A 20,790-nucleotide genomic window follows, 5' to 3' on the forward strand; every position below is an offset into this window, starting at 1 on the left:
CGTATGCGGGCTCAAACGAAAGCTGAGGGCCTCAGCTACACGCTGCGCCACACGAGAAGGCCCTGCGCAGCTTCCGTGCAGCTACAGATCGATCTATGCATGCGCCTGCCTTTCCGTGGTGCCACGCATGTACGCGATTCAGCGTTAGCACTTTTTGACAGGCCATGTCACGTGACTGAAATGCCTAGGCTGCCGAGTAGATCTACGACTGCAGGATCATGGAGCATGCTATGTACACTAGCATGGCGCGGCGTCATCTTTTCGGGGACGAAAAAGTGGATTTACAAAAAGAATCACTTGCACCACCACGTGGGAGGCGTCGAGGCAGTTGATTGTCGTACTGTCATGTACTACTTTCACCGCACATACATGTAGATCATGTAGATACCTAGTACCTACGGTATGTGTATACGGTAGTACTACGAGTCGAGCCTCCGCTTGAATAAAAATCTTTGACGAGAGCAACGTGCAACAACAACAACTCGTTCTTTTCACATCAGTGCATTGCTTGACCGGGAGCTCCTTTTCCACTTCTCCTTCAGCGTCGCCAGCATGAAGTCCGCTGTGCTCATTCTGGCCCTTGTGGCCATGGCTCAAGCCCATGTCATCCGGTCAGTATCCCAGATCAGGAAATAATTTGTTTCGCGTGTTTGTAGGTGTAAAGTTGAAATAATAATTGAATGGACTGTTCTTGCCATGACTGCATGTCAGTTCGGTGGAATTCTGCATGAGTTACTAATCTGGTTTGTGTTGTTCGTTTTTGTATTTACAGGGTACCACTGTACCGCATGGAGTCTGTCCGCCGCTCCTTGGCTGACAAGGGCACCAACATTGACGCAGTGGAAAAGGCTTTGGCCCGGAAATATGGCATGGCTGTTGGTGGTCCCGGAGATGAAATTTTGACCGACTACAAAGATGTAAGCAAAACTTGCTAGTTATTATTTTAAAACAACGGCATTGCTTTTTGCGAGCTCCAGTGTGTGTAAAGAGATCGATTGGGTGCAATCTGCCTTTTCTGGCCATTTCTGCATGGGCAAGAATGGATTTGCTGTACGTTATCGTAGTATCCAATTGGTGCCCAATTATGACCTTTCTATAGAAAGCGCCCTGGATTAGTAATGACTGATCGACTGTTTCAATTATTATTTTGGCTGCTCTTTACGTGGCCCTATGTTGCAGTTGTGGACACTTGCTTTACAATTGCTGTAAAAATTCTGCAGTGCTAGAGTACAGACATTAACCTTTGCCAAGTACTATGCGTACATGACTAACTTACTTGTGGGTGGTGTTCGAACAAAAAATCCTTGCGGGTACCAACGGTTGTCTAATTGTGTCAGTTGATTGTCTCATGTTGGAGCACGTTCGATTTTTGTTTGGATGTTTCAGTGGCTGATCAGCCCATACTGGCAGGTGTCAGCCAGATGACAACAGGCAGCATGCACATGATCTGCACGCTAGTATGCATACCTGCCAGCATACTCCGCTTTGGGCGGCTATGCATGTGCACCTTCTATTGCTGTTCGAAGGGCAAAGGGACAGGGTCATCGGATCGAGGAAAAAAATTAAAGAAAAAATTCGACGGGTTCGCACCGGGCAGGTCAAGAACAAGGAGTCGTACAACTCCCTGGTCAAGAACCACCTTTCCGCTTCCGTGGGACGCCACCACCCCATGATCAGGCGTCAGATGCGGCTCCTAAACGGATCGAGAGCCAAGGATTAATTTAACAAGAGAAAAATGGACCAAGGAACTACAAGTTCCGCCATAATGTCCACTAACACCACCAGTTAGTAAACAATCAGTTCGTGTGCAATAGCATTGCACAACATTGACCGACGGTACTGACGTTCTACAACTAACTGGCTAACAGCTCTAGCACATCTTGGATGTGCACTCCAGCAGCCTTCCAACTTGGAAGGTTCTAAGTTAGAAATAACATAAGGAGGGGAAGGTGAGCGCAGCCAAGATAAGCACGAGCTGAAAATCTCAGCTGTGAAGGACTTTGGCAGATGTTCATGCATGTCGATGGCGATACTGGCAAGACCATTGGACAATACGGTCAAACCACGATTCAAGGACGCAAAGCAACATTCCACACATTATTGGCTCTCAATCCGAGTACATTCCTGCACACCTGATGACCCGTCCTTATCTATACGACGAAACGATCGTCGTGTGAAACTGCTACTTGTTACCGCTGCTTATTGTCATCTTAATTGTCATAGTCGAAGTACAGTGCTGTTTTACTGAGGCGTTCGTTTTGCACGATTCTTGTTCGCATAGCTCCCCCTTTTATCTTTTGAGCCACATAAGTTTTGTGGAATGTTGCTTTGCGTCCTTGAATCGTGGTTTGACCGTATTGTCCAATGGTCTTGCCAGTATCGTCATCGACATGCATGAACATCCGCCAACGTCCTTCACAGCTGAGACTTTCAGCTCGTGCTTATCTTGGTTGCGCTCACCTTCCCCTCCTTATGTTATTTCTATAACTTAGAACCTTCCAAGTGGGAAGGCTGTTGGAGTGCGCATCCAAGATGCGCTAGAGCTGTTAGCCAGTTAGTTGTAGAACGTCAGTACCGTCGGTCAGTGTCGTGCAATGTTATTGCATGAGCTGATTGTTTACTAACTGGTGGTGTTAGTGTATATTATGGCGTAACTTGTAGTTCCTTGGTCCATTTTTCTTTTGTATAAAAATAATAATCATTTTATAGAAAAGAATGAAAATCTCTCGTTAGATGTGAATTTTAGAGGTTAAGTTACACGTGCGAAGTGACGTGAAATGTTGCGTCGCAGGATTCGGGTTTAGTTCACACAAATATCAAATCTTCCAACAAACTCGATACAGAAACTCACACAAATTCGATCGGGATTACCAAGCGAAACTTCCAACAAACTCACGTCACGAACTTACGCGCGGGACAGTCAACTCGCGTAAAACACGTCAAATTTTACGTGAGTTTTTTTTAAATCTTCGACGTAAAAGTTCACGGACGTAAGAATTTTACGTGAAACTTAACTTCTCTAATGTCCACTAACACCACCATTATAGCGTAACTGGTTGTTCCTTTTTCTTTTCTATAAATTTTGCCTTGGCTCTCCATCTGAATAATCACTTTACTAGGATGACCCTAAGTATGGTCATACCACATTCTTTGTTTCCTGAACCATTCTGTGCTCTCTGTGTCTCCCTCTCCCTTTGCTCCAGGCTCAGTACTATGGCCCTATCACGATCGGTACGCCCGCACAGTCATTCAATGTCATCTTCGACACTGGTTCATCCAACTTGTGGGTGCCAAGCTCCAAGTGCCCGATCACCGACCTTGCTTGTGGTACGTAATGTTTCTAGTATTATTGATAGCATTCATGTCACTGCTTAGGTGCAGCTGTGCAACTGTGCAACATTAGTATGAGTGGATCAACTAGCTCAGGGCTTGCAAACGCATGGGGAGCAGAGGGTATTGTCGGTGTATTCTGTCAATCCCACAGTGTTCTGTGCACTAACAGTATCCTTGCCAGGCTTGATGCCTGCTATGCCGTGTGCGCTAATGCATCATTTCCTGATCAGCAGAGCTGTGGTTATTTGAGTCAAATCTTCATCATCATCTTTAACCCAATTTTGGTTCATGATAACTTTGATAAGGAAATGATGCACAAACACACAGTATGCGGCAGGCATCAAGCCTGGCACGTTCAAATTCAACTATACAATGGGTGCAGTGTGTTTATGCATCACTTCCTGGTCAGCTGTGATTATTTTGCAGTGGTTGTGTTGGGTTGTGCATCATGTCCTGGTCAGGATGGCTGTGGCCATTTTTGTAAAGCTATGCCGTATAAACTGCTTAGTGGAAATGGTGGGGTTATACATCACTTCCTGACCAGGACATGCCGTTATTTTGTGCAGTACGTATCCGCTATAGCCGGGTTGGCGGCTAAGTGCGGGACGTTTAGCTCTGATATGTACGTGCCTGAAAGCATGCGGTCCACGACACGAGATTTCTGTTTCCATGTGTGTGTGTGTGTGTGTGTTGTCAGATCTCCATCACAAGTACCACAGTGACCGCTCTTCCACCTACAAGGCAAATGGATCCTCGTTTGCCATTCGCTATGGTACTGGCTCGCTGAAGGGATTCCTCAGCACTGACTCCGTTTCCGTAAGTCAGTGTGTGTGTGCTTGTGTGTGCCTTGCTTGTTTAATTTAGCAGGTAGTACATGTATGACACATGGCAGCTTGGTAAAAGGTGGGGGTACAGGCAGCACAGGCAGTAGTGCTCCTTGCTCCCAATGTCCACACACACTGAGGCCTGTGCTCCTTGCTCCCAATGTCCACACACACTGAGGCCTGTGCTCCTTGCTCCCAATGTCCACACACACACTGAGGCCTGTCGTTTTCGCGCACATGTCCGAACGAATTTTTCTCTCAATTCAGTTTACCATGATGGATTTTCATCATCCTGGGCTTGTTGGAAAGATCAGGACCAAGCAAATCCATCCTGGTAGCTCTCAACTCAATATGCACAGCGGTGCAACTTCTACGTCCTCTTGAAGCTACATCACGATGCCTCGGAAGGCACAGGAACTCAATCTCACATTCTTTTTCAGTTTCTTGCTTCAGGTCAGCCGATTTTCACGATTCAAACTGCACTGCAAAGCTGAGATCCACGTGCTTCCGCTGGTGTCCATTACGCATGCGTTGTGCCAAAGGGAAATCCCCTGGCACGCAACAGAAAACTGCGAACGCATGAACAAAAAATTCACGATCGCTCAGTGCCGTGAATTTCGTGTTCACTTTGTCGCCGCCCCGTCAATCTTTCTCCTATCGCAAAGAACTTTATATCGCTGGAAAGCTGAGCTGAAAGCTGAGCTGAATACCTTTCCAACGGTGTATTGATTGTCGCGATAGACTTATTTTTCACGGAGTTACGAGAGTTTGTACACTGGTCTATGCACTGCGATGTACTGCGCAAATCTCATGACGTCATTAGTCGTTTGGCGTACTTCACGCATGACGTCTATAGCCGTCATTAGCACGGAAAGGGTTAAAGTGGGTCCTCCGCCTTGTGTGAGTGCCGTACAACGTGTGTGTTGTGTCGTGTTTGCTTACCAGGCTGTCCAACGGTGTAATGTAGTTTGTACTTCTAGCTTGGGCCTGGTTTGAATTCTGGCTTTGAGATTTTTTTATTTTGTTGGTACCAAGTTCATACCGGTACTCAGTTCTCCGTGTTACCCCTTCTGCATCCACAAAAGGCTAAACAGCACTCCATGGACCGATTGCCATTTGTACAGATCCACGAAATCCCGTAGAATCCCGTAGACCCGGTAGGGTGTTGAATGTGCAGGATCCTATTGTGTTTTCTGCTATTTCCACTAAGAAATGGGGCCTGAAGGCATTTCATACGAAAACCTTTTTTCTGACGAAGATCTAGCTTGTCATTAGTTCTAACCAAAGTGAAGAAGCTGGAAAAGCGATTGCTGGTCATTGAATTATGACGCTAAAAAGGTCAAATGCGCATGCATAGCACACAATGAACACCCTACCGGGTCTACGGGATTTCGTGGATCTGTACAAATGGCAATCGGTCTATTGGTTTGCTCCTGCCCCTCCTTGCAGAATTTCACACTGCTTTTGCGATAGTGCTCAATCTTGGTTCTACTTTTGTTGACAGCCTGTGATGTTGAATATGCTTATTGTTGTTTGCTGGGCATGTGCTGTTCACAGATCTCCTTGTTGACTGTGAGGAACCAGACATTCGCCGAGGGAACTAACATCCCCGGCTTGACCTTCATCATGGCCAAGTTTGACGGCATTCTCGGTCTCGCCTTCAGCAAGATCTCCGTCGATGGAGTCACCCCAGTCTTCGACAACATGGTGCGCCAGGGCCTTGTCAAGGAGGCTGTCTTCTCCTTCTGGCTGGACCGTAACCCCGAGGGTCAGCAGGGTGGCGAAATGCTGCTTGGCGGTATTGACACTAAGCGCTACACTGGCGACATTGCCTGGGCACCACTCAATTCTGAAACTTACTGGCAATTCAAGATGACCAGGTGAGGGTTCAATCTTACTCAACCAGGCATACATGTGCGGGGGTTGTTTGTCATGGCATACCATGTTGATTGAAACACGATAAGTTTGATGAATAGTGGCAGTTAGTTCTTCCACTTTACCAGCTGTTGAATGGTGTTATCCCGGCACGAGTGGCTGTGGCTTCTGCTACAGCGGCGCTGCCAGCGCCTCCGGTGATGTGCATCTGTGTGCTTGTGTAGCTGCTAAATAGCTAGTTACGTTGTTGTCTGACTCTGAATCCTGTCGTGTACCACTCTGTGTGTCTGTGTCCAGTGTGAGCGTGGCTGGCGGCGGCAGCTACTGTGGTGGTTGTGATGCCATTGCTGACACCGGTACGTCCCTCTTGGCTGGTCCAAAGGATGAGATGGACAAGCTGAACAAGGAGCTCGGTGCCACCCCTATCATCAGTGGAGAGGTAAGCTTGTGTACTACATTGTTCATGCAATCTAGCACGTAACTGGTATGTGATGTGTGCAGTTTGTTCCCAAAAAAAGGAACAATCAAAAGTACGGCTATGGTACAATCCTGTATGCTGCAGAACATCTGATCACTGTATGTATTTCGAGTCGTCGTTGCCAGTACATGTACTAGGCAACCCTTGTTATGGGCATGGCCACATTCCAGTGCATTCTACTCCAGTACATGAGTAGATAGCCATTGTTTGACTACCATCACTTTGGTAGTGCTTCTCATGCTCCTCCAGTACGTCCTGGCTCTTATCTGAATGTTTTGTGTATGTTTGTTGTTGTTCCTGTTCAATACAGTACATGATTGATTGCAGCAAGATCGACACTCTGCCTGTCGTCAGCTTTGTTATCAACGGCAAAACTTTCGCTCTGACTGGCAAGGAGTACGTCTTGAAGGTAAGCCGAAGCAGCATCTATTTTAGGTAGTAGGTTTTGATCTACAAGTGTTATTGCTAAGAAATCTCGCTCATGAAACAGGCATGGTTCATGTGGGAGGTTGGGGCTTTGCTACAACTCATAGTATGTGTATGTCTTTGGGAGGGGGATAATAGGTTTCGTCAGCCATTCACCCATTCACAATGTTTTTATAGTGTAGAAACTGTCTGATTTTATTAGGAATGCCGGGAACTTGTGGGAAGGTTGGCATCAGTTCCAAAAGTAATTGTAAAGCGGATTTCACAGAAAGATTTTTGCGATGCAGTGCCCGTCCACCTAAAAAATCCCGAATCGCACCCACTGTGCAAACACCCAGCTTCTTTGTTTTGAATTTTGTGTATGGTGTGTGTGTGTATCCAGGTGTCTGCTGGCGGCCAGACCGAATGCATCAGTGGCTTTGCCGGCATTGCCCTGCCCAGGCCTCTGTGGATCCTGGGTGACGTCTTCATCGGTGCCTACTACACCGTCTTTGACAAGGCCAACGAGCGTGTCGGCTTTGCCACCTCCGTGCAAGGCTAAGAAACGAGTGCTCATGCACATCCCTAACACATCGTAACTTCTTGCAGCTGCATGCCTCTCTCCCCTCTGCTTCTATCATTGTTGTTCACATAGTATTGCCAAGTCGTGTGTACGTGGAATTCGATCATCAGTGACTTTTTTCTTTGCTGACTCTTTTTCTTCGATGTGTTCACTCTTCAATCATTCTTCTTTTCGTGATGCTGCTGTAACTCGGTGTGTTATCTCCTCTTGACCTTACTCCCGCTGCTCTTAACCAGTTCTTGTAAGTGTGTGGACCTGTGTGTTTGGTCTCTTCCACATTGTACCTCGTGTGTGTTGCACGCGAGTCTGATTAGGTGCATGAGAGGTGGTGGACCACGAACTAGTACCAGTACTGGTATCTGACTGGCCCGAGCGCCGTCACCTCATTGCCAAACGTGTTTAGCCGCAGCGCGGACAAGAGAAGCAAAACTCAGCGGTGGAGAGAATTGAGGAACTGGGGAGCACATGACAATGTATGTACCGTGAAGTACCGTTGATCCGCCCCCTATCGAGCGACTTCGGAGGTGTTGAACGGACGCATGCACTGCTGTACACCACACGTGCCAGTGCAGGATGAAAATGTGAACAATCTATCCAGCACCCCGACTGGCCCGAGTCTGACCTTCCACGTTGTTGACTGTTGTACATTGAACTGCACTTGACAACCTTGATCTCGCCCCTGCTGAAAAATCCGACCTGGATACAATGATGTAATCAGAACTGATCCAGGGCGCCAGCTTTGGTCGAATTTCACCTAGCGCAACTAATACCGGTAGTACTCGTACTCCCAAAACGAGCATGCACCCCTCTGCATGGGTATGTAGATATGGGAGCCACCACCAGCAAAAAAACTCGCATCACGCGTGTGTTAACCGTTCTATGCGTCCGGAATGCTGTACGAGCAACAAAGCAGAACTAAAAACAGCACTCTCCTGATGGAAAGTTACTCTCTTTTGACGGGTAGCGAACCGTCTACGGAAATTGCAGGGAGATGCCATTCGACGACTCTGGGAAATAAATCAAAAATTTATTTTGAAAAAAATCAATTGGAAACTAGAGCCCATGTAACTCAACCAATCCTAAAGCATAAAGTGCAGGATGAACTAGCATTGGCCATCAGAAAGAACTGCAAGTGTGTACATGCAAGGTATAACCGTTATCAAAAGAAGTTCTTCTCAGCAGGCAACACCCAAGAAGTAACTCGTTTGCCTTCATTTCTCGGGTCTGAAGGATCAACTACAGCAAAATGTCCCAATCATAATTATAGGATACGTTCAACTCCAGTACAAGATCCCAGCCAGTGCAACATGCCTACTTGTACAACAACGTAACGAACCCTACCACATAACTACTGCTATGCGTGCACATGTTTTGGTCGACTAAAGGACTAAAGGATGAAGGATCCTGAAGACAGGCGGGGGGATCTTGCCAGCACACCAGTAACGTACACAAGCTAGAAAGGAACAATAAAGTACTGTATGAAAAATAATATAAAAAATGGATGTGCAGCCAGCACACATTCCTCAGATGAAAGCAACACCTACTAACCTACAAACTTTGCTAAATCAGCTGGACTAACGTTGCCACCAGTGACCACTGCAACGACATTCTTGCCCTGGATGTCGGGTATCCTGCCAGACAGTAAAGCGGCAACAGATGCTGCACCAGAGGGCTCCACCACCTGTCCACAGCTGTACAGAGCTTTCATTGCCCTGCAGAAAGAAGAAACGGTAAGCATACAACAGAACAACAACGCACAGTGTGTATGATGTGAAGGCAATCAGTGCACAGGCGGCAGAATAAATCCATCGCCTGGTTCGCACGGAAGTGCCTGCTCCGAGTACCAAACCGCACAGAACCAGGGACGAAACCCGGGGCTGGATTTCATTTACATGATTAACAAACATACTCCTTCCCTGGCCTCTGGCTGGGTCCCAACACCAGACAGTCATAGCGTTAGGCAGACGACATCACATTCCAGCACAACGGCGCAGTGTTCAATGATGTAAGGGCGGGTGGGGGGGGGGGGGGGGGGGGGGATCAGCTGGAGACGTGTTGTATGCAAACTTACGCCACAATTTCATCATCTGTGACGAGTACGACTTCCTCCACGAATGTCTGCACATGTTCCAGTGTCAGATCACCTGCACAGTGACAACACCATACACACACAGTGTAGCTACATGTGACTTACAATGAACGCAGCAATTCCCAACATGACCCATGGATATTTTAAAAATGTATGCACTCCGCATCACACATACACACCATCAACTGGAGACTATGGCATGAATTCGATAACGATCGACCATATCGGATCTCAAAAAATGTTGTCCCTGGAAGCACACGGTGTGCAAGAAATAATTATGTTGGTTCCTAATGCGCAACAGCGAGCAGAATAGCAAGACCAGCACAAGCAGACTTCGGAGTAACATGAACCGACTGCGGCCCGTATTCACTTCGAGGGTGGTTGTTACTTGTTAGCAGTGAGTGAAAACGCACAGGAACAGTGCACATGTAAAGTAAAGTTCGCACGTCCGCGTTGCTACCGGCTATACAGCTGTGTTGAGACACAAAACACTTGCAGCTTAGGAAGTTTGGCTTGCGCCAGGCCACCATCATGCCTGAGATACCAGGGTATACATGTAGTTAGAAGTAGCTAGAACTAGACTGTGACCCACTCACACTCACCTGCCATGGGTGGTGACAGACCAGTCGCTATAGACTTGGCATTGCAGCATGTGGCCGGCCGGCCATCTTGCAAGCTCTGGTGCATCTTGGGTGCTATCCAGCCGGCCGGTACATGCATGACACAGACATAGGCACAGACGAAGACACAGGGTGCAAAACTTACACACACACAAAAAACCAGAAGGACCGCAAGTCAGCGAGAGACCACTGTTGTGGTGTGTACTACAGCGCTGCTCAATGAAATCCAATCGCGCGAGTCAAGTGAGCGCCCTGCACCATTTCGCAGCCCCATTGTCCACAGGTTGTACAGCACCCGACGCGTACTTGACTCACTCGATCGCATTTCATTGCAGCAGCAGCACTGTAGAAGAGGAGCCACCCACATAAAAACACGGACAAATCATTTCAACACTACGCCCTCAGGACACACCCAAAGGCCATGTACACAAGTTAGCAATGAAGACACTTGGATGGTTCCGGAGCAGGGTGCTGTGAACCTACATGTACATGTACTCGACTGCACAATCATGTCCTGTACATTGGGACACTCTGTGGGATCAACAGAACACTCCACACATACACTAGCACAATACAACCGGTCCTACGTAACAAGTTCGACAACATGAACTGATCGGCGGACAGCTTACCTCCTTCAGGCTCCACACCATAGACATGAATGTCCCTTCCGAACATGGCCGTGCCAGGAACAAGCGTTGCATGCTTCACGGCCGCAGCGACACCAGAGAGAATACCACCACCGCCGCAGCACACAATGACCACATCCACGTCCGGACAGTCGTTCAGTATCTCCAGACCGCAGCTTAACAAAACACAGCACACAGAACAACACAACACAGCACACACACACACACACACACACACACACACACACACACACACACACACACACACACACACACACACACACACACACACACACACGTACATGTACAAGCGTACACCATGTACACACACACACACACACACGCACACACACACACACACACACACACACGCACATGCGCACAAACGCATGCACATTCAAGCACAGGCTAGAATTTCAGACTAGGAGGGCGGTGAACCGGAGAGAAATTAAACTATAAAATAGATGAAACGAAAATACGGGTGAAGTGACGATGTGACAACTACTTTACGATGGCATCCAAGAGACATGAAACCAAACATCACCAGACTACATTGAACAAACATGACCAAGGGAGGAATGGAGGACAACTCTTCCTGTAGACCAGTCTAAAGAAAACTGGAGCCAAAGTGAGAGAAAGAGCTTGACCTGAAGACGGTGAAAGTCACCCATAATTGCCAAGAGATCAAAACAGTTCAACTCTGGACGACATCAATCCCTGACACAAGGGCAATGGGAAAGGAGAGAGAGAGAGAGAGGCTTTAGCGAATCTACACAATCCCTTTATACAAGTACATGACTACATGTGCGTGCCAAATAACAGGTGTGATTCTGGGCGCAAAGGTAATGGTGACAAGATTCAACACATGACACAAACCAGGCATTGCACCACATCACCCAGTCACACTAAAACCCAGTCACACCAACACTGTATCACATTGCCACGACATGAAACAGCGTTATGATCATAACAATCTACACTGAATGTACATGAAGAGTAGTCACGGCAAGAAAAAAGCTGAATGAAAACAAATGCATTGCACCCCATTTAGCACCACAAGAGCACAGTGTCAGTATGACTACTTCGAAGTACACACAGGTTGCTTCACACAGGTCTTAGCCATCTCTTGAGCTATTTTGTTGTGAGCCTGGTCCCTCGCCTCTACCATTACCTCGGCGACATATCCGCCACGTGAACTATCACATGGCGGTAGAGGTCCGACACATGCTTTATGTATGGTGTGAAAAGCCGTCCGTCAAAGCAGGGAGGTGCAAGTATCTTTCGGCTCCTTTCATTAGACAGAAAGCGCTGGCATAGCAAAGGTGCTTATAGAGTGGTGCTGTCCTCTACGGCAAGTGTCGCATTTCACTTGCTACAACTGTAGTTCATGAGTACTCGTACACAGACGTACAGTACAGGTGGAAGCCTGATAATCCAAATACAGTGAAACTTGTCTAAGCCAACCACTTTAGGGACCTTCAAAATGTGGTCCCCATGTACAGGTGGTCTCCTTATCCAGGGTCATTTGACTGCAAAAAACAGGTGGTCTCCTTATCCAGGGTCATTTGATGTCTCCTTATCCAGGGTCATTTGACTGCAAATAACAGGTGGTCTCCTTATCCAGGGTCATTTGACTGCAAATAACACCCCCTAGGCCTAGTTGTAGTGGTCTTCGGAGGCAGGTGGTCACCTTATTAGAGTGGTCGCCTTGACAGGTTTTACTGTACGGCATACTTCTAACACACCGCTAATTGGAATTTTCTTCCAGCACCAGTAAACATGATTTCCACACAAGAATGTCGGAAAAATCGAGCCTCAGACTACAAGAGTACGCCTACAAGAGTACTACAAGAGTACGCCTACAAGAGTACGCCTAATTAGAAGTTTCACGAAAGCCATCTACTAGTGCATGTACAGTCGTCGGCAAAAAATCCGGACAATGCTATGCGGGTAATGCTATGCAAGCTACCGGTAGCTGTCTAGACTCTAGCCTAGTGCACGGCACATGCCCTGCTGCCAGGCCTGCATACACTCAGCGCAGTGCTCGACCCGACTGCATGCAGCAGGCAGAGTGCAGCGCAGACTGTTCAGAGCTGTACTGCCACTGACAGCCTGTAAATACATGCCACCATGCCACCATGAACGATGAAGTACCGCCGGTGAACGCGTACACTGTCTGTATCCATGGTAGTGGCCGGATTGTTTTGGCGACGGCTCTACATGTACATAGAAAATGTGCGGGGTTCCTATCCGAAGTCAGCAAAGCGTAATTCAAAGTTCACTATACACTGTACCGGTTGGTTGAATGTGCGTGAACAGACTGTACTGGCCCAGTTTAAGGCACGCAAAAACGTACTATACTACAGTGCAGCAGTGTGTGACGTTGCGAGCATTTTGACACACATGGACATAAGCAATAGTATTGTGTTGTGGGTGATTGTTGGGATAATCAATGTCCAAATAATTAGAAGTTAGTTTTACCCAGTCCAACATGACCCGAGCATGAAATTACGATTGTTGTTCACACGCCATACCTGCCATGACCGGCAATGAGATGGTTGTCGTCGAACGGGTGAAGGAAGAACATGTCGTCTTGGGTTATGTGCCGGTCAACGGTCGATTGGATCTCGGAGTTAGGCACGCGTTCCACTGTCGCACCGTAACCCTGGAAAGAACAGAGCAAATACATGTAGTCCAGGTTAGGAGCAAAGAACCAAACATGGAGACAACCGAGTAGTCTCAGACAAAGACAAAGCAACAGACATCAAGCAGTGGAAAGCAGTGGATATCTACATGTAAAAGCGAGAACAACAGGGACTGGGGACTGGTGTCCCTTCACTGCTTATCCAGTTGCAGGACTAGCTAGCCGTGTCAACGCTGTCAGGTACGCATGTCAGGCTCGCACAAACTACAAAATAGTGAGGACTGTTCGCCACAGCAAACTTTAAAAGCGTTAATGTAAATCAAGAAAGCCTGTGGCTCACAGCACAACAGCTCCAGAAAGCACTTCAGAGTAAGTATTGAGATCAAGAAGGTCTCAAAGGACAACCGTTGAACATCATGGGCTGAGATACTAGCCTGGAACAGAAACAATATAACAAACGGATTTTGTTTGCCAGAGGAATTCACGTCCCAGTGTAGGCGTCTAAGCACAGATAGCATGTCTAACTTACCTAGTACATACAAGTGATCATATACTACAGTTGCGCTCGGTGAAATCCGACCCAAAGTGCAAAACCGGCGCCCTATACCAGTTATGATTACATCATTGTATTTGTACGTGTGTACGTCCAGCCGCATCCGTGCCACTTCCACGGCGTCAAGGGCTGTGCAAAATGAGGGCGCCAATGTGCACTCAGGGTCGGATTTCACCGAGCGCAACTGTAGTAGCTTATCGTGTACCTCAATGAGTTGAACACGGTCAAGCGGTGCAAACTCCGGCATGACAACAGTCGCTCTCAGTTTGTTCTGCTTGCAGAGGAGAAAGGAGAACGATCGGCCGTAGTTGCCACCGGACATGGTCACAACCTGACGGTCTCCGCTCAGCACATCCTTGGGCAGGTTCTTCATCTGATTGGCCAGGCCCCGGATCTTGAAGGAGCCTGTACACAACAACACGAAGACACACCAATTCCAGTTGCCCTTCGGCCAGGGCTGATTCATGCAAGTTGCACATGGCATCACTGGTCTGGACTGTGTTAAAGGGGAAGTTAAGGCAAAAATCAAAATTTCACCAGTTGTAGTCTTCTGGGTGCTGAGTCGAATGGTCTTGGTCCGAGAAAGCTGAGACGCTCCCTTCCTACTTGAATCCCAATCGAACTCGCGCACTTCCACCGAAACTGGGTGACTGCGCCCTACTAGATGGGGATTTGTATGCAAAATGTCACTAAAAGCGCCATTTCGTTCTCATAAAAGCACGGATGACCGCGATTGGCCCATATGTTGTAGTCTTTTGGACGCTGAGTCGACTGGTTTTGGTCCGAAAAGGCTGCGATGCAGCGTTCCTCCTTTATTCCCAATCGAACATGGTTGAACAAGCGGTCACGTGCTCCTGCGTACACCAGTCACCTGGTCACCGTGCCTGCAGGGTACAACTTACTAGCCTGTTTGACCTTTTTTGGGTGCAGTCCTGTCACTCGAGTTGAACCTTGGTGTGAAAGTTGTCGCCTGCTGGCGTGGTGACCTGGTGATTTGGGCACCCAGGAGCACGTGACCGCTTGTTCAACCAAGTTCGATTGGGAATAAGGGCCGAACGCTGCATCGCAGCCTTTCGGACCAAAACCAGTCGACTCAGCGTCCAAAAGACTACAACATATGGGCCAATCGTGGTCATCCGTGCTTTTATAAGAACGAAATGGCGCTTTTAATGGAAGTTTCCAGAGGAGGAAGGAGGAAACTGTAGTTATCACCAACCCTCACCGCGCCCAGCTCACGCCGCTACGGCGTGCGACCTGAGCTGGGCGCCCTGCCCAGTATGGAACTGGCCTCAAGACAGTCACGTATTCGGCAGCCCAGTGAGCTGTCTACCGGATCGCAGCGTTTAGAAGCGCCAAATGCGGCAGGACCAGTCTCAGGCTGGTCGCGTAGGCGGCAGGCCGGTGGGCGACCGGCAAGGCTGCATTCGCATTTGGATCACCGAAGTGATACAGGTGCTTCGACGGCACTCCGTGGCGCATCAAGGAGGCATCTGGGGCCCAGGCAGCCCGCCCGTAAGCGCACCACCGTATCAGGTATGCGCAGGTGGAGCAGCAGAGCAAGATGTGTGCCTGACACTCACCATCATCCGGTCGACCGCATGGTTGTGCGACTTTACACAGCCGTCACTCATTACTTGCTATTGCTTGCAGAAGGCCAGAATTTTTTTTTTCTTTTTTCGCTCTTTCCCTTCTTCCAGGCACGGCTTCATGTTAGAGCAGTAAATTGCAGTTAGGGACTCAGCTGAGTCAAGCTGGACTCAGCGTGTCAAGTTTGGCATAATACAATAAGCGCGCTATCCCCAAACAGTTGTGTGGTTATTGTGTGAGTGTATATGCAGGAGTCCGCGGTCACGTGAGGGGGGAGTGATAAGTGACATTTTGCATACAAATCCCCATCTAGTAGGGCGCAGTCACCCAGTTTCGGTGGAAGTGCGCGAGTTCGATTGGGATTCAAGTAGGAAGGGAGCGTCTCAGATTTCTCGGACCAAGACCATTCGACTCAGCACCCCGAAGACTACCACTGGTGAAAATTTGATTTTTGCCATAACTTCCCCTTTAAGGGTCAGCAAGTCAAGACCGCGATCACAAGTCCACAGAACACGGATCACAGTAGGCAACTTCCATTGCTCACACATTGCTCAATGCCGGGGGCAAAGCTTTCCAACACAGAACAATTATTCGCAGCATATAAGTCACTCTGACTTCTGCGTTAGAACACAGATCACGCGCGACTTCCAAGTCTGGGGCTGCAAGTAGCGAACGCACACTGTGCTTCGGGTACAGTGAAAACCTCGCATAACCGCACACACCCGTTTTTCACAAAAAAATATCCGGATAGGCGAGGGAACCGGATAATCGAACACACATACTGTCTGAATGCATGGCATATGCTGTAAATCGGTAACCAATAATTTTCTTCCGGATGGCGAGGGATCCGGATAAAAGAGGACCGGATAAGCGAGGTCTGACTGTACCATGGTCTGGTGCCGCCTCCCAAGATGCCACACCACCCATGTGCACACTGATATCAACTACTAGTACTATACAGAATAAGTTACAAGCACCCTGTGCCCATACTAATATAAGAGAATACAACAACAACAACAACAACAACAACAACAACAACAACAACAACAACAACAACAACAACAACAACAACAACAACAACAACAACAACAACAACAACAACAACAACAACAACAACAACAACAACAACACTCTTATTGGCCACTGGCTATCGCGAGAATAAAGATTTGAAACCAACAACAACAACAACAACAACAACAACAACAACAACAACAACAACAACAACAACAACAACAACAACAACAACAACAACAACAACAACAACAACAACAACAACAACAACAACCACAACAACAACAACAACAACAACAACAACAACAACAACAACAACAACAACAACAACAACAACAACAACAACAACAACAACAACAACAACAACAACAACAACAACAACAACCACCACCACAACAACAACAACAACAACAACAACAACAACAACAACAACAACAACAACTACTTGTACAAGTAGCACAACTGACCAGTATATTGTGTGTTCTCAAGCTTCAAATCCAGTCGCTTCATTCCCAGGTTGCCCCCTAGCCGACAGCCAGCGTCGCGTAGCAGTGGTGTGTGAAATACGTTCGCGTTGGCCCACACGGTGTGGCTTGCGCTCTGGATATCCAACCAGGTGACGCAACGGCCATGCTGCCTCTCGACCAAGTCCGCTGCCTCCTCCTCGATGGAACGCTGCCGTTGCTGCTTGGCTGCTGCTCCCGCTGTGGCAGCCATGCCTGGCTCTTATCACAATTAACGCTACAGCCCAGAACTAAAAGCAAGACCAAACAAAGGAAGAAGACACAAAACGGTACGTGTGTTTCGTTCTTTCCCCAGACTACTGTAAGACATGTTATTATAACGAGTTGCAAATTTAACGATTGTCCAAAATTCATAGGTTAACGAGAAGATTATGTTAACGATCTTGCAGTATTCCGCCATATCCACACACAATATATATGAAGCAGTGCGGCCTCAACGGATCTTAATATAAGGCCAAAACAAAAAATAGGCTTGTTTCCGGTCGGCAACCCCTCAAAAAGGAGACTCGGTCGGCCGGAATGAAACTTTTTTTGGATACTTTTTTTTGGTTTCTCAATCGTTGTGGCATTGATGGACAAGAGCACCTACACATGTACATTGTTCATATATCATGGCAAGGACCAATGTCAAAGTTGACTGACTCACTGTTCTTGTACAGCATGTGGTGTATTCCTGTTTTCGTACATCCTGAGAAAGCAGACAGTTCGAGTCCTTCCAGCTCCGTTATTCTAGCTCGTATCGACCCCGGAGGTTTACGAGCCGACAGCTGAGAATCTCTGCTACCTTGTAGGTGTTTCGATTGTGGAATTCGGTTGAGATTTGACTGAGTTATGACTCGTTTAGTGCACTTGCACACATGGCATTGCCACCGTTTGCATACATTTGGGACCAAAAAAAGTTTCAGAATTTGGGAAAAAGTGGCCCGGTTGGGCGACCGGAAACAAGGTCATTATTTGTTTTGGCCTAACGAAGAAATGTCATCCGTTAAAACGTTAGATTTACTTCCTCGTTATATATACATGTCTTACAGTACATAGAGTGAAAGCTTGTGACTGGCGAGTGTTGGTGTAAATTTAGCATGCGTTGTACAGTCGTCCCTCTCTAATCCGGCACTTGTTTATCCAGCACCCTTGCAAACCAGCACACTTTCTGGCAAAACGGATTTTTTCAGTTCATTTTCTACGCTTTAATCCGGCACTTGAATTCCGCCTCCAGCAGCGATTTTCTGCAACAAATCACTCAAACTGTACATAATTCGATTTTCTAATCCAGCAGTTGTACATTGCATACTGTCAGGGACCATTGTAACATACACAACACATGTAACATACACTTGGGAATATCCTATGCCAGTGCATAGGATATTCCCGGCAAGTGTATGTTAAAGACTTGCATTCCACAAAGTACTTGGATTGACACAGAAAATCCCTACGTTTTGACGTACGACAAAAACATGGGCCGGGTTCGGGTTGGATGGCAGGATTTGATAATCCAGCACCCTTGTTTATCCAGCAGAAAATGCCGTTGCAAAAGTTGCCAGATTAGAGAGGGACGACGGTATTTTTTGGCATTGCCGTGCACCACTTTTTATTTAGAACGAGGGATTAATTATAGGTTAGTGCATGGCAGGGAGGGCCTTATGGCTTGTTAGTGCCCGGCAGGTTCGCCTGAGGGCCGTAGGCCCGAGGGCTACCCTGAAGGGCACAAACAAGCCATAAGACCCTCCCTGCCATGCACTAAGGGGCCGTCCGTAATTATCGAACGTTTTTCACCAAACGAATTATTTTAGTTTAGACCCAACCCCTCCCTCCCTCCCCCTCAGAACATAAAAAAGTTTGACATATGCATGCATAATACAACAAAAGTTGCAAGTGTGTAACTGCTCCTATGGGCATGCACATGTATCAATGTTTTCTGAAACGAAATTGGTCAACCCCCTCCCACCCCATAACGAAATTATTTCGTTTTGTGAAAAAAGTTCGATATTTATGGACGACCCCTAACTATTTTAGAACGAGGTTACATGCATTATTTCACTTCCATTATGCTTGTGTACCATTATATCGGGTAGTTTTGTGGTTTGTGTGCAGAGAGACTTGGTGTGGTATGAAAGAATATTTTCTTCTGGTAAGTTATGGTAACTCAGCACCACTTAGGACTACTAAAAGTAGAATAGGAGCAAATGAAATGCTGGGCTCTTATTGCGAGCTTCATTCTTATTCATAGCTCGTGGAGCTATTTAGGGGCTTTGAGAGCCCCTTGTCGATACCTCTAATGACTTTGATGTTCGGTTTTTATAGGTTTCCGCAAGCTGTTGACAAACACTTCTGAAATGCGTAGCTTTTAGTAGTACACCGTACATTTTATGCAGAGTTCATTATCTGCACCGTACTATAATGCATACAGGGAGTTGTATGCACCCGTTTAGAGTATCTTCAGCGGGCTTTAAACTAATCCAAGGCCCTCGACGCGTCATCAAGAGTAGTAAAATAACGATTGAGCAGGCTTTAAACTCTGATAAGGCTCCTGGCGGGAATGCCGCTGATTGGTCGTTTCCTGGACAACAAGACAGACCTCGTTCTAAAGTTAGATAATGTAAGGGGTCGTCCATAATTATCGAACTTTTTTCACGAAACGAAATAATTTCGTTATGGGGTGGGAGGGGGTTCACCAATTTCGTTTCAGAAAAGTTCGATTCATGTACATGTCTTTGGGAGCAGTGACACACTTGCGACTTTTGTTGTATACGCATGTATATCTCAACATTTTTTACGTTCTGAGGGGGAGGGAGGGAGGGTTAACCGGTTGGTTCTAAACTAAAATAATTCGTTTGGTGAAAAATGTTCGATATTTACGGACGGCCCCTATTAAAGTACGGTAGACGCGTGATTTTATAAATATACAATGTACCTGCCCAAATTGCTATGGTGTGTTGTGTTGTTCAAAACCTGACCCCAGCTTAGCAACAACAAAAGCCTTTATGGACAGGCCAAACGTAACCAGTGGTCTCATATCCTCCGACTTCTCACCTAATTATGTATTGACTTGTTACTCGTCTGACACTGCTTGAGCGTTGTTGTACAAGCTGTTGCTTTACGTCTTCGTCGATCACTATTACTGAAGCTCAGTAATTAATATTTCTTTGTTCGCTCAGCTTCGACCTGTGCTTTTGACACGGGAGTAGTCCATCAGTACGAAACACTGCCGAAAGCAATGGCTCAGTCGATTCAGACGCGTACTTCTCTGAGCTTTTACAAACCAACGAAATCTGAGAATCCATACAATTTTCGAATGCACAAAGATAAAAATTATTTGAACTCACAGCTAGTTCAATGTCAGAAAATGTTTTTTTCATTATCTAATATTATTATTATTAATTTTCGCGTCATCGTCAATCTTATAATAATTATGATTGATGATTTTACTAGTACAGTATGCTGAGTGGTGTGGTAAACAGAAATCAAATTATGGAAGATGCAGCTCATAGATGCTGATGTCAAGGCAGAAAACAACATGAACTATGATGAAGGACGGAAAAAAGAAAACAGGATAAGTATGGATATCGCATGCGATACGTTATGATAGTTATTGCATGTTGATATTGTGATAGATAGTGTCACGGATTCTATTGCTACAG

At 46.9% G+C, this 20,790-nt stretch overlaps 2 protein-coding genes across 2 annotated transcripts; one reads left to right on the top strand and one right to left on the bottom strand.

Annotated features, from left to right (window-relative positions):
• The first annotated feature begins 451 nt into the window (after positions 1–451).
• Positions 452–7,774, top strand: LOC135828303 (lysosomal aspartic protease-like). Its single transcript, XM_065340755.1, has 8 exons — positions 452–611; positions 773–917; positions 3,204–3,327; positions 4,031–4,149; positions 5,715–6,037; positions 6,330–6,471; positions 6,821–6,919; positions 7,319–7,774. The coding sequence occupies exons 1-8, from the start codon at positions 553–555 to the stop codon at positions 7,475–7,477; spliced, it is 1,170 nt and encodes a 389-aa protein (XP_065196827.1). The 5' UTR covers positions 452–552; the 3' UTR covers positions 7,478–7,774.
• A 730-nt stretch (positions 7,775–8,504) lies between these two features.
• LOC135828313 (L-threonine dehydratase catabolic TdcB-like) lies at positions 8,505–20,440 on the bottom strand. The gene is made up of 8 exons (XM_065340764.1): positions 20,183–20,440; positions 17,096–17,382; positions 14,236–14,435; positions 13,368–13,498; positions 10,837–11,009; positions 10,190–10,282; positions 9,570–9,642; positions 8,505–9,210 (listed from the first exon to the last, which is right to left on the bottom strand). Exons 2-8 carry the CDS (start codon positions 17,343–17,345, stop codon positions 9,042–9,044), a joined length of 1,089 nt encoding a protein of 362 aa, XP_065196836.1. The 5' UTR covers positions 17,346–17,382; positions 20,183–20,440; the 3' UTR covers positions 8,505–9,041.
• Between the last annotated feature and the right edge of the window lie 350 nt (positions 20,441–20,790).

The sequence above is a fragment of the Sycon ciliatum genome, chromosome 1, assembly GCF_964019385.1.
Source record: "Sycon ciliatum chromosome 1, ocSycCili1.1, whole genome shotgun sequence".
NCBI classification, from domain to species: Eukaryota; Metazoa; Porifera; class Calcarea; order Leucosolenida; family Sycettidae; genus Sycon; species Sycon ciliatum.